Source organism: Streptopelia decaocto (assembly GCF_964273445.1).
Source record: "Streptopelia decaocto genome assembly, chromosome: 5".
Classification (NCBI taxonomy): Eukaryota; Metazoa; Chordata; class Aves; order Columbiformes; family Columbidae; genus Streptopelia; species Streptopelia decaocto.
The window spans coordinates 21,688,829-21,703,252 of record NC_138659.1 but is presented as its reverse complement, the minus strand read 5'-3'; the positions used below and the strand labels follow the sequence as shown (position 1 = coordinate 21,703,252).

General features: G+C 39.1%; 1 protein-coding gene across 1 annotated transcript in view; it reads right to left on the bottom strand.

The window, feature by feature from the left end:
• Window positions 1-13,757, bottom strand: part of OLFM3 (olfactomedin 3) — a 61,070-nt gene extending 47,313 nt beyond the window's left edge. Inside the window, exon 1 of the mRNA XM_082052466.1 lies at window positions 13,537-13,757. Coding sequence (XP_081908592.1) covers window positions 13,537-13,605 — 69 coding nt within the window. The 5' untranslated portion in view covers window positions 13,606-13,757. The remainder of the gene's footprint in view (window positions 1-13,536) is intronic.
• Between the last annotated feature and the right edge of the window lie 667 nt (window positions 13,758-14,424).

Below are 14,424 nucleotides of genomic sequence, written 5' to 3'. Positions count from 1 at the left end.
TTTTCATGGTTGTGTCCTTGGGTTGAGAAAGACCACGTTAGAGAAGGGAGTGCTTAATATTTCAAAAAGATAACCACCATGGTCTCAATAAATGGGACATTCTGAGATCACTGATTCGGTCAATATTTCCATTAAAAATTTTCTTCAAATGCATCCTCTTTTTCATTGACAAAGAGGAAGAGAACAAGTCTGTATGTCCCCAGGTTGAAGTTGTATTTTGCTGCTTGAAACAAAGGACAGAACATTGCTGCTCTTCTGAACATCATTTATTGTCCAGCAGTGTTTTACACCAAAGCAAACACAGTGGACACAAAGGAGGATGCTGCACTTCTGAAGTGTGTGTTTCCCAAAATGGACTCCTTACTGAAAGGACTAATGCAAATGCTCAAGGTTTAATTTATAGAAAGGTTATAAAACCAAAAGAAACCAGCTACTTCCTCTGCCCTTAGTCCTTAATCCTTCACATCCCTCAATAGAAATAATTTTCTAAGAAATGAGTATTTAAAATAGAAGCTGTCTCTTTAAATCAGTAAAAATAGATATACTGAATTAAACATGTTTCATAAATGAGCAGGAAATAAATATTAGAAATAATAAAGATAACTTGTCTTTGGAAATGAGAGATTATGAAAAAAGATTGGTGGCACAGAGTGCATAATGTAAAATGAGATAGAGATCTTATTTTCCTTAAGTAAACATTTAGCCATTACCAAAGAAAGGGTCAGCGTTCATGCCATTGCTTTTTTGATAATAAATCACAGTCTCACAAAGAGCCACAATCCATAGGCTCCATAGTTAGCTTTTCTAAACAGAATTTGTGATGTTATTCTTTCATGAGCATTTCTCCGTAAAAAGCCTTTTTGTCACTCCAAAACAACTGTTTTCTGTCTCGGATCATGATAATAAATCTGTAACACTTCAGCAAAAGTTAGATCTGGGAAAACAATCATGGGGAGCATAAACTACTGTATATCTAGTTTTAATTTTTTTCTGGATGCTGCAATTTGCATTAAAAATAGATTTTATGAAACTTTGAAGAGTTTATGATAAAAATGATGTAGTAGGCGGTCTTTGTATTTTGCAATTTCTAGTACTTCTCCTGATTCAAATGCATTGGACCAGCACTAACCAAAATGACTTACATATCAAGTTATTTTGTGAGAGACATCTGAATAAATGTTCCGGCTGTGGTGCCGAGAAATATCTAAAAGCTGTTTAAATTGAAAGAAACTCTGAAGATCTCAGAAAATCCCTCTAGATAAGGACAAGAGCAACCATTTAAAGCCACTGGGGTCCTATATTGTCAATGTACAGCCAATGGGTGGAACTGTGGACACACTGATTTTACTGTATCACTGCCCTGAAGATATTCACATTCACTGACTTGAGCTTTAACACAATATGGGTGTGGGTTTATGAGAAAGTTTGTCTGGAGGGCAAAGAAAGATCAGCCAAAGACGACGACTACAGCACTGAAATCTGAACTCCTTGAATTGTGCTGTATAGATTGCTGATCACAGCAGGAGGTGTGGAAGGAACAAGGCAGAATGCATTGCTATACCATCTGCTAATACACAAGTATTTATTTTAGCAGTGTCTGCAGGACCAGTATAGCAGAAGGTCAGTAAATTATCTTTATAAACTTCTTATTAAAAAGAATTAGAATGCGAATCACCTATTTAACCTTGTGACAGCCACAACTGACAGATTTTTCCATGTTGTAAGTGAATTTGTAATATGACAGAATGTAGAAATATGTGGGGCATACCTAACTCGAGAAGTTTTATGTACAAATTCAGTAGAGGGGTAAAGATATCTCACTATTTATACACCTTCCTACCTTAGAGGAACTTCTTGTCGTCTTTGCTTCTGGTTTCAGTATACTTTCCTGGGCCAGGAGGGACTTCTGTAGGGCTGGAAACTAATTTTTGTGTGCCATAGTGTGGAATATAGCTTCTCGTGTGCCTTACCACTGTATTTTTGCATATCTAATTTAATTGCATGTGTTACTAACACATGTACTGTTGAGCTTGTTAAACAGTAATGTCTGTATCATTTTCATATAAGCATATTAATCACAAAGAGAAAGAAAAGCAAGAGCACTTGCAAACTTTGTGTTGGGGACTGAGGAGGTGTCTGAGAGTCAGTAAATTACTGCCTGTTAGGTGGCAGGCAGAGGCAGAAGTAGGATTGGCCTTTAGGTTAAAGAGTCAGAGGGGAAGTGAGGCTTTGAAAAGACAAAAATACAGACCATATTCTTTGCTTGTGGCTAAAGCTGATTCTCATGGGAGATTGTTAACACATGTGTTTTAAATATTTTGATAATTGTGAAGTATGCAGTGACAGGATGGGAAACAGGTCAGTGGCCATCTTTGTATCTTGAGCTGGTTTTAGGATACATGCAAAAAGGAGTGACTAGGGCTGCAAGTCAGAGAACAAACCTACCCGTGAACCAGGTGTCCTCCATGTTGACCAGAGATACATTTAGGACAAAGATATGACAGATTCTCCCTATGTGATGTAATGTACATCTCAAAAACTCTAATGAGTTTCTCTCAGAATACTTCAAAAAAGAGTAAGCAGAATAAACTGTGAGGACAGAAGAGTTGCTGAAAAATCTATTAGAGTATTGGGAGAATAAGTACCAGAATAAATTTATTTAGAAAAGGAACAGACTGAGAAGTACTAGTAGTTGTAGTGCAAGTGAGCAAGGATATTATACCCTGGGTCTAAAATGGAGAGATTTATACCAATAGATAATTATTTCTCAAATATAAAAGTGAATAAAAACCCACTGTCATTAGGTAGAATTCAGTTTAACTAAGAGTCATGGCTGTTAATTAACTAAGAGTTGTTGTGGACAAAGTGGCAAAGAAAATGGGTCGCAGTATACTGTACAACATTTCTGCATCTCGCATAGGAAAAAAAAAATGCCCAGGAGATATCTCAGTATCTCGCTAACAAAATAATTTTCCAGTCATTCGGAATCAACCAATCCAAGAACTTCACTCAAGTCTATACTTGTAGCCCTTAGTTTGCTGCTGAAAAAATTGAGAAATATAAATTCAGTCTTAATGGCTTTAGAATAAGAGCTGTGATGCTGGAAAAATCAGTATGTCCTCTTCCAATAAAAAAGAAGAAAAACAAAGATAATGTTATCACAATCACACAATGATAACATTGCACTGGGAAGTTATATAGACAATGACTTGGATATGAATCATCATTGTATAAAAATGCCAGTGTTTCTTTTTGTCATAGAGTTTATGAAGTGTTCAGTATTTACTGAAAAATTTTTTTAGGGGTTGATGAAAGCAAATGCCAAAAGGCAATTATATGAGCTCACAATTACTATTTCTATACACTGGATAAAACTATTTTTCCTCTAGGAATGGACTTTAACCATACACAACAGAGCCTGATTGAAAACTAGGAACAGAAACACATCACTAATTGTCTCAGATTACCTGAGCCACACGCAGGGGATGTCACATCCTGAGCCTTTTGGCAGGGTACCCTGCAGCATCCCTGCTGTGGGCACACTGGGGGTGGATTACAAGGCAGGCAGAAAAATGTTTGGGCTGGTAAAGGGCAGTGGTTTGAAGTCTGACCTGCAGCTGCCGGTGAGGGGTGTTGCTGAGGGGCTCGCACTACTTGACACCTTCAGGATAATGGAGAAGAATGACACCAAATTTGGGGAAGTAGCTGAAGGTCAGAGCTGCTGTTCAGAGGAGCTATGAAATGCTGGAGGTGGGGACCTGAAGACCAACAAAGGTTATAAAGTTTCATAGCCTGTTTTGTATAAACCAGCTTCAGACTATTAAGGAATTCTTGGCAAGATTTTTGTCAGCTATTTAAGGATTCATTTGCTGTGAAAGAGCAACTACCAAGTATTATGTTTTAATTACACTACATTTCAATGGCAGTGGTGGTTTTTTGTGTGTGTTGGTTTTGTTTTGTTTTTAGTTTAATGTATATATATATGCGTGTCTTAAAATAATTACCAGGAGGAGTAACCTTCGAAAGAGTTATTTAAGGTTCTGATTTTGGCAGATTTTACTGTATTGTAGCCATGAAGACGTTCTGGCTGGGGAGCCAGGGGCATAGAACAGGTCCTGGGAATGCACTGAGACCAACAGTGGGGGAAGTCTGCATGGCCCTTTACTCCTCTTAGTAAATTAATTCCTGAAAGTATGTTAAGTAACTGCTGTTCAAGATGAATCAGTTATCAGAACAGAAGTTATGTCCAGGCTGAATAAAGTGAATATAACATTACAACTGACACCTCGAACAAGGCTTTTTGTATATCTGAAAAATAGCTACCGATTTAAAAAGTAAATCACTTAGTGTATTAGACTAACTTAAAATAATCAGTTGAATGATGCTGATCTCACAGGAAACATAATTTGACGGTGAAGAAAACAACCACCATTTTGGACGTTCTTTTAAACATAGATTTTAAAATAATCCCTTGGCTAAGTTGAGGCAATAGAAGTAACTTTCAGGCTTAAATTTGCTTTGCAGAAACCTTTTCTCTGAGTAAGTTATTTCCCAAAAGCTTCCAATTCACTGTCATTCTGAGTAAAATATGTGCAGGGCATATTATGAATAAGAGGTCACAGTTCTTCAAGAAAGCTTAAGAATTTAGCAATTTGATTTCATTAACTAGCACTTTGTCATTAATTTCTACAATTATTTTATTGATGCAATAATTTGAATATTACATAATATCTGTGGGTTTTCTTATTTAATATGGTTGTAGACTTTTGTGATGTCTGATCTTATCTGACTTTTTTGTAGTAAGACACCAGACATAATCAGTAGTTGATTTCTGCAGATATGAATTACTAAATATTCAAAGTTCCCTACTTTATGTGTCAGAAAAAGCATATTTGTTGTAACATGCTCATCTGCTGCTCTGCCTGATGTGCAACTCTATTCTTTATGCAAGAGCCCAGCAACACCTGTGATGACAGCAAATAATATTGATCTGAGATCTCATTATACACTCAAACCTGTCACACACTTGCTTTGAGAACAGAGAACGTGTATATCTGCAGCTGTATCTGGTTTTTTTTAATACCATCCTTTCTTCTATGTACTGTTTGTTACTTAGTACAGTAGCTCAGTGTTACTACACTGTTTTCTATGCGTTTTCTTCGAAAATTCTCAATACCATAGATTTAAAATGCACAGAATCTTATTATAAGAAGGCAGATTTGTTAGAATAATATGTAAGAGATTATGCAATATGAGCTGAGACTGAACACCACCATTTAATATGAGTAAGCAAGTATGTGACAGGTTTGTGTTTATGACATCTCAGATCAATAATATTTGCTGTCATGGAGGTATTAATGTATTCTGAACATACGGAAGTTCATATTTCTGTAAATCCAATTTTAAAACTGAAGTCCAAACTCAAATAACATCTACAATGTAATATATGGAAAATTATTTAAGTTCTTAATTATCTCCTTGAAAGAGATATACTGAAACACATTTTGAAGTATTTTTCTAAAGGAGTGGTTCTAAAAAAGGAGGTCCATGAAAATCTGTATAAAACTTTGGTTTTTTTAATAACATGCACCAATAATTTAAGAATAATATTACTCACAGTGTTGTGATTGGCTCTTAATAAGAGAGTTTATGAAACTGCAGTTCTCTGATCTGAGTGAGTCTTTTCCAATTGTTCTGGTTCCCCCCTTATAAATAACTTTACAGCTTCAGGAGGATGTGAATACTGTTTCCCAAAACCACAGGAGTGACGAGGGCTACCTGCTTTCAGAAGCTGCTGTAATGCTGACTGATAAATAAATAGAAATATTAAATCTGCATTCACAGTTCCAACAATTTATTTGGTTAGAAGGCATTGCAGCAGGCAGGTGACTGGTCTTGAGGGGAATGCAGGATGAAATAATTAAATTTGTGTTTTCTGGGACTGCTTTAGTTAAGTGATTTAGAAGTCTGAGAAAGGCTCAGAAGTGGTCAGAATATTAAAATTACTTCAATTTCTCTTGAGGAAAAAGGCTTTAAATAAATAGGAGAGCATATTTTGTGAATAATTACAGAATATGTTTTTCTTTCTTGTGAAAAGACAGATTTAGAAGCAGCTGGCTAAGAGCTTACAAAATCCTGTATCCACAGGCCTGGTATTTCCTGTTTAACCTGCTTTTGGCTATAACTCAAGCTCCAATTTATGATTGTTTACTAACTTATAAAAAATCTGCCTGGTTGTTTCTTTTGCTTTTCTGATGAGCAAACCTCTGTCATGAAGTGGAAGAGGGCATAGAATAGCATATTAAAAAACTATATATTATGTGTGATACTACCGTAAACACAGTTACCTCCTTAAATGTTAACTGCTTGTATCACTAACATTTTGCATTGAGTTTGCTTCCCTAAGCATGCACATTTTGCAGCATATTTAGTTCATTAATATGAATCAGTTGTATTGTCAGAAGAGGCAGTTATTAAGAAACTATTTGTAGAAGCTGGCCAGTAAAGATGAAGACTAGAGATCACTTAGTTTTAGTCAGCATAGAGCTAGCTAGACAAATGGTACTAACTTGCTTTGGCTGATATGTAAGTTATTTTCCTATTTATTAAAAAATCTTTCATTACTCTACCCAATGAGAAGGTCTTACAAATGGGGATAAGATGACCCATATAAGCGGACTTGTTATTTTGTATTGTGGTGTCTCTTTCAGGCAGAAAAAGAATTATCTAATTCCAAACAAAACTTTTAATGGCAGGAATAAAACAGTAACAACAAAAATAGTAATGTTTTTGAAATACTTTCAAGTGTTCTGATAAATTATGCTGCTGTTAGAAGTTCAGTTGCCTTGAAGACTGGAGTCACTAATGAAAAAATGTGAAGCTGCAGTCTGTGCTTGCAGTGAAGTGTCACTGAATCTTGGAAGCAATGCTGTGACATAAGAGCTTGTGTCCAAGTTCAGTCTCCTTTTTTTTCAGATACATTTCTTGACATTGTGCTGTGCACAACATTAAGAAATAATCTCAGAATTGTCTTTGCTTGAGCTTCACCATCAGCCAAACATTGTAATATGAATCTTAAATTCATGAGCAGAGACAAATACTCCCTTAACTGAACTACTCAGGTTCGATTCCTGCATTTTGAAATGAAGGTAACTCCTTTCTTTCAGTGAAGGGTATCAAGTGGCCATCAGTGGTGGACGGGTGTCCTTCAGATAGCTAGATAATAATGTGCTATCATCAGAGTCATTGCACTTGCAACTTTTTGTCCCCTTCTAAATTAGAGTTCTGCGCAGCTGTCACTATAAAACAGCTACCTTTACACTTCTGTTTCATTTATATTATTTCTTATTGAATAGCATTCACTGGCCTTTCTGCTTAATATTCAATGCGTTCCAGAGCAAATACAATCAACTTTCTGAATTGGTGATAAAGATAACTTAGTACTGAAGTAGGAGGAATTGTGTCCTCTAGAAAATGAAATATTTTTTCTAGTGTTAGGGAAATTTCCCAGCTGACTGAATAAAGGAATGATTAAGATAATCATCTCCTGTTTTTTTTTCTTTTCAGCAAACTCAACAAAAACATCATTAATGCCAGGATGAAGTACATGAAGATTGATACTGTGTACTTTGAGAGTTCTTAAGAGATCTCCCTGTGAGTGCATTAAGATCATTTCTTCTTGGGGGGAAAAAAAAAAGTGAGTAAAAATACTGAAGAGGTACAGATTTGGAGATCAGGAGCTGGTTGTGTGTGTGGTTTTGAAAAGTGAGGTCACATGAGGTGAACTGTTCTGCAGGTGCACCAAGTGCACACTTTTTAGCTGACCATGTGGGAAGTAGTGCACACTGCATCCTTATGTAAAACAAGTACAATTTAAACTCTTTGATCTTGTTTCAGAATTCTTGAAATACATAAAAATGTTTAACACTTAAATATTTTATTCTGTAGACCACTCAAAGTATTTTTAAGAATTATATGTACTGCTACTGCATTTCTGTTATTGGCTTGGAGGACCAAGAATTCTACTGTCTGGGTTCTTAGGTGGAATGATTAACATGTATAGAAACATGTGCTTGTGCCATACATCTTGGTTTAAAAACATGTGAATAATAGATCTGGTCTGGAATTCTAAGCTGCATTGTTTTTTTCTGGTTTTATTATACTTAGGCTTAAATACAAGAATTTCTGAAATTTTCAGTTCATTTCTGTAGGTAAGAGAAGTTTTCAACTTATTCCTGAATTCTCCCTCATGAAAAGAGTTCTGTATTCAAACCCAGGCACACAAAGTCCTCACTTTCTCCAGGTTTTATCTCAAACAAGAAATCTCCTGCCTTGTGAAGGTAAGCAGTAGGATGGATTGCTGTTCTTGTTAAAGGTGGCCTTTGACAGGACTCCTCCCAGAATACTGCTGCAAAAATTTACACAAGGCTTTTGAATTTTACCTGGTTTTCAGAGAGGATCCAGTAAGAATGCTTATGTGATGCTCTGAAGCATTTTTGTCATTGTACAGTATTGAAAAAGGGATTTCAGTGCCCGAATAGACTGGAGACTCTCCGAGGACTCCCTGTTCATTTCTTAATGGGCCCCTTATGAACTTCATGGATTTTAACTTGAAATTTCTAAATGTGTTAAATCTGTAGCCAGCTGGAAACCCCATCTTCAGACCTAGAGCTGGATGTTGTTTTAATAGCTGTTACGCTGCATTCCCTGTTCCTGACAGTCACCTCCTCAGCTTTAGCTTTTTCTTCTTTACGTATTTTGTGAATTCTTCTTCCTTTATTGGCTTATGACTTGACCAAATGATAGAAGAAAGGTGGAAGCCTGGTTACCTGAAGGCAATATGCATATGATGAGAAAATAATTACTTAGTATTTGTAAGCACACGTCTGTGTATACATATATAAATTTTTGTTTATAGTGTATATAACCAGTGTATGAGTGCTTTCAAAGAAGCAGTAATCATATTAATTGTGAACAACAGAGGAATCTGGTTTTAGCTGGAAGAAATAAAGGTCTCTTCACACAGCATCAACAGTCTTAGAAAGCTGTTAAAGACCATGTGGTGTCTGATAGCACCAGCAGAGTTAGCAGTCGTGCAGCTGTCACTCATGCATGTTTTTGCATAGTCTATTCCATTATCATTTGTATATGTTACTTAAAATGATGCAGTGAATATTGTTATGTGATTTTACTCAACACATGGTTGATGTGTGTCATTGAGTATGCGTAAATAGGAAATAGATGAAGCTTTTTTTTTCTTTTTCCCCGGGACTGAAAGGTTAGAAGGTGCGTTGTATTGACCACTGCAGGAAGAACCAGTTGTGTTATCAACGGTCTCTGGTCTTTACCCATTGACTGAAGTTACTAGAGTAACTGGAATGACACCTGGGAGAGGGCCCAGGGTATACTGATGGCAATAGCATCTTCTTTGGTGGCTGAATCGTGTTGCTCAGAAATGCGAGAGCAGACACCAAACGAGAGTTGGCCATGTTCAGCAATTAGTGATTTAGAGCATTCTTAAATCATGCAGGATAAATAATTATATATGGTTTTCATATTGACTAATACTGTAGGAAACAAGGTAAATCAATTTCCAAGTAGCTGATGAAATTTCCGTTTAATTTTGCAGTGTTTTGTAGTACCATGAGTCACGTTTCCAACAAAAATAGGGTATTGTGGTAACTCTTATACATAGTATTCTTGTTATAAAATCTCACAAGAGGGATGAATGACTTTGTATTGCAAAGCAGCATTATAGTACAACACTCTTCCTACTGACAAGTTCTTGAAATCTGTGAAAAGGAATATTTTGGTGGCTATAATTGTGTAGTCTGACTCTGTGAAAATCATAGATTTTTGGAATCTAGAAACACAGCCATTCCAAAGATCAAAATGCAAAGTTTAATTAAGCATTCAAAAATAGATGACTGGTTTTAAATTTGCTTTTATTTTTTTAATGTTAATATTCCCAAGCATCCTATTATGCCAAGCAATTAATACAGGTAACAGTTGCTTTCTGTAACTGTTCTTAATGATACTATACTTAGCTTCTGTTTGGGGTTGTACTTGCCAGTCTTCTTCTGAAACACATTTTTGTGAAATTCAAATAATTGAAACCCATACAGCCATTATAAAATTTAAAGGCATGAAGTGCATTAACTGCATTGAAAAATGAACATATATTTCACATCTATTTAAATTTTCAAAATTAAACTTAAAAAATGCCATCTGAACTTTGAAACCTGCTGAGCTTGATTTCTATGTGGAGCAGCATTACAACGCTCTAAAATGCTCACTTGGTTATACTCACTGTGTTTATCAAATGGTGTCCAGCAAAAGCAACCCCCATAAAGGAAGTCCACTTTACATACTATGAAGGTCATTACAGAAAACTCCAGGCTTGTAGAAAAGCAGCACAGAGATGCCATCTAGCAGTAACTCTTAGAAATTTTGTAATATATAATAGCTCCTTCTTTCAAGATACTGCACTTAAGTGCAGGAGAAAGGAAAATTTTATATTCCGAGTCCTTTCCCTATATCTGGCTATCTGCTGAATATCTACCCACCCTGCTGGAAATAAAACTTTACTGAAATATATTGTCATTAATAATTATATTTATAGTATTTTTCTATGTAAATACAGAGAACAATTAGAATCAAATTAACAGATATAACATTTATTTAGTCTCTTAAAATTGATATTCTGTAATTAGCTCTAAGAGTGTTTAAAATTAAGCAGTAGAGAGCTGTCTTCCATTTATTAAAGAAGAATTTCTAGAGCTGGTCAATATTCTATTTCATGTTTAGAAAAAAAAATCATGGGCAATAAATTACTGTAGTTGAAATAAAATCTTACGGTTCCAGACATTTAAGAGTAAACAATATATATTTGTTACATATTTTACCATAAGATGGCGATACTTAAACACTTTACGATCAGTAAATAACTTAGTAAGTTTGGCATAAAAGCCCCATCATAATACGAGTGGCTGTGGACAGCAGTCTTGAGTCTGTGATGGCCTGGTACTAAATCAAAGCGCCTTTTTTTTTTCCCAGGCATTATTTCAAAGTTGTCAATCAGTATAATAGGTTATAACTTGATTATTAATTATGTAGGACATGAACAGGAATGTATTACGTATACTTTGAAATGTCTGATGGTTCATTTTCATAAGCTGAATAGTTTGTGAGTGTCAAGGGCATGTAAAAAGTTGTCTGTCTAGCCGTGACCATATTGCACAATTCTTTTTGGAAAAGAACGAACTTAACATCCTCTTGTTTCCTACAGTTAATTTCATATGACATATTTGATTTCCAACCTGCAAGTCAGAAATTATTATTCCATTTCAATCTAGCATAAAGCAAGATAAATAACTGAGCCACTACTTTGATTTCTGAAGTGAGATTTCAATCACAACTTGTACTTGTTTTCTAAAAGAAATTATAAACAGTTTATATATACAATTTTTCACAGAAATATGAGATCTGTTGTTCATATTCAACAAAACTAAATTGTTACCTGTCATGTGGCATCTTCTATGTGCTTAATGTGCATCTTGACCAAGGATCTGAGTAACCATTTGATCTCGTGCTTTCATTTCTGAAAATCCAATTTATTGATAGCTCTGGTAAACACCAGATTTTGATTAAAGGCTCTTATTTTTATATAATTTTAAGGACTTCTGAGCTTTCTGGCTCATGACCCATTCACGAAGTTGAAAGAGCCTGCAATGAACATTTTAATATCCCAGAAAATGTCACACAGACTGATGAATAAAAGGCCATTTTTATGCCCTCTGCACAGTATGCCACAGCAAAAAGGGCTGGAAGCAAAGTTTCAAAAGTTAATTTATGCCATTTCATTCCAGTGGGTCATCCTGCTTTGTAGTGCTGGATGGTGACAGACAAATAAGATGGAAAATTTCTTCCTGCTGTTATTTTGGGGCCTATCTCTGATACCTGAATTAAAAGAATAATTCTGTCAGCTGAAGCTTGTTTGCTTCATTAGTGGTTTTACTTCTCTTTGGATAGACAGTGACACAAATTTTGCTTTCCCTGCTTTCACACAGTCCCTTTAAGTCTCTTAACTTTAATAGATTTAGTTACGTGTAATAGAAGATACAAAAATGAAGAAAAATGAGTGTGTGAAAACCTGTAATTATAACATGAGCATGTGCTGTTATTCACACAGATGTGGAAACTGTGTGTTGCTTGATGAGTCTCCTTACAGACATAGCACTAGGTGGTACTTTCAAATAGCTCCTATTTAATAACATTGATATAATTAATTGTTTAGGTAATGTTATTAATACCGTACCACCTCCTGCCTTTTTGTCACTGTATCTTACTGATTAAAAAGCGGTCAGAATACCGCAGCCATAAATCAGATTTCCTTTTAAAGTTCTATCTTTATATTTTTAAAGAGGAACATCCCTTTCATATTGTTGTAAATTCAGAACATATTTTTATATGATAAATGTATGTGATTAATTCCTTTATTTTAAAGGAAAAAATCTGCCGAAGAGTTGAACCGTTGTCTCATACGGTTGTTTGGTACCTAAACAGCATCATTAAAATGACATTCACCAGCACACAATGTAAATTGTGGCAATACGGTATGAACTACTGCTGGTAATGGACTGCAATACTGTAAGAATGTTTTCTCTCTCATTACTTTTTAAAAATGCTCACAGTTAGAAGGTTGCATGTCACAAAAAGACAAATGAGACAAGTTCTATGTCTATGAGACGCAGCAGTACAGACATCTGCAGGCCTAGGGGGTTTTGTCATCATTCCTCTTAAGTGGTATAGTGCAATTCTGATTTTTAAAAATTATTTAATCTAAAATTCCTGTCACAAGCCAGGTGGCAGGGCTAAGATGTATTGTTTACTTTTATCGTTAGTTCAGTATCAGCTGTGATGTTTTGGCAACCAGAACACAATTGAAAATAACAAAACTCTGCAGCAGCCGCGAGCGTGGCTGTAGTACTAAAATCAGTATCTTCACGTGATGCCTCCGGTTCCCCTTTAAGCGAATTTATCGCCAGACGGAGGCTGTGGCTCCCGGCCCCTGCCGAGCGCGGTGCAGTCTCCGGGCGCTGCTGGTGCCTCTGTCCGCCTGCGCTGGACAGCTCCCGGTCCCGACCCGGCCGGCCCCGCGCTCCCGCCGCCGCCTCTTGTGCAGAACTTGTGCGTGGAGTGCTGCCGGGGGTCGTGGGGGGACTGGGGGTTCGGGGACACGGATGCGCTGCGCGCCAGTGCCGCGGGCCCGCACCCATCGCCCCTCCGGCCGCCTGCACCCGCGCTTCCCCGCCTCGCACCGGGAAGCCCGTAATCCCGGGAACAGCGGTTTTCGCGACAAACTCTCCCTCCTGGCCGATCACACAACCAGGGACACGCACCCGCCTCTCCTCGGAGCGATCCAGCCGCGCCGCCCGCTACCGCATACGCCGTGCGCGGGCCGGCACCGCCCGCCCTGCTCCGCAGCCGCGGGGCGGCCGCACCTGCCGTCCGCGGGGGCGCCCGGCCGGCTCCTACCTGGGACGGATCGAGGCCGGCCAGCAAGGACAGCAGTAGGAGGTTGAGGATGTTGGCGGGCGCCCGCATCCTGACTCCGGGGCTGCCTCTCCGCGCCGCTCCTCTCGGTCATTCACTCTGCTCCCGCCGCAGCGACCGCGCCGGCAGCCGCACTCTCTGCCCGCCCGCCGGAGCCCGAGTGGAGGCGGCAGCGGCAGCCGCCCGGGGGACGCTCATTCCGCGGGCAGCCTCGGCGCGGGGAGGGCGAGCGAGCCCGGCGCTGCCCGTGCTGCCGGAGCGGCTCCCTGCCCCGTCCCACCCCCGCCCCTCCCCTCCGCCCCCGGCCAGCCCACCGCCAAACTTTGGGCCCGGGAGACGGCGCCGGCAGCGCGGCTGGACGGGCGCGGGGGCTGGCGGCGGATGTGACATCACCGCCGCCGCGAGGGAGCCGCGGAGCGTTAGCGGGGAGCGGCCGGGGCTGCGCTGAGCCGGGCTTAGCCGAGCCGGGCTTAGCCCAGCCGAGCTGCTGAAGGGCACCAGCAGCCGCAGGCTGAGGAGCAGCGCGGTTATAGTGCCATGTCCCGGCTGACGGGGCGGCTCTGCGGACCCCTCAGCCAGATTTCGGTTCATTACCCAGCGGTGCCTAGTGGAGGCTCTTCCCTCCGCGCAGAGCAGCGTGCAGCTGGCACCGCTCTGCCCGCTGCCGCCCCGGGGAGGTGCGCCTCTCCTGGAAGGAGCACCTGGCAGAGGAGCACTGGGAGGCGGCAAGGGCGGGCTGTTGGGATGTGTGGCTGCTGCAGCAGGGAGAGGGATTTTGTCTGGGGAATCCCACCCTTTCACTCCCCCATCTAGAAAGTTAAGTCAGGGCTTGGCTGAGGGAAAAGTCACCACTTTGCTTTCTGGTTGGAC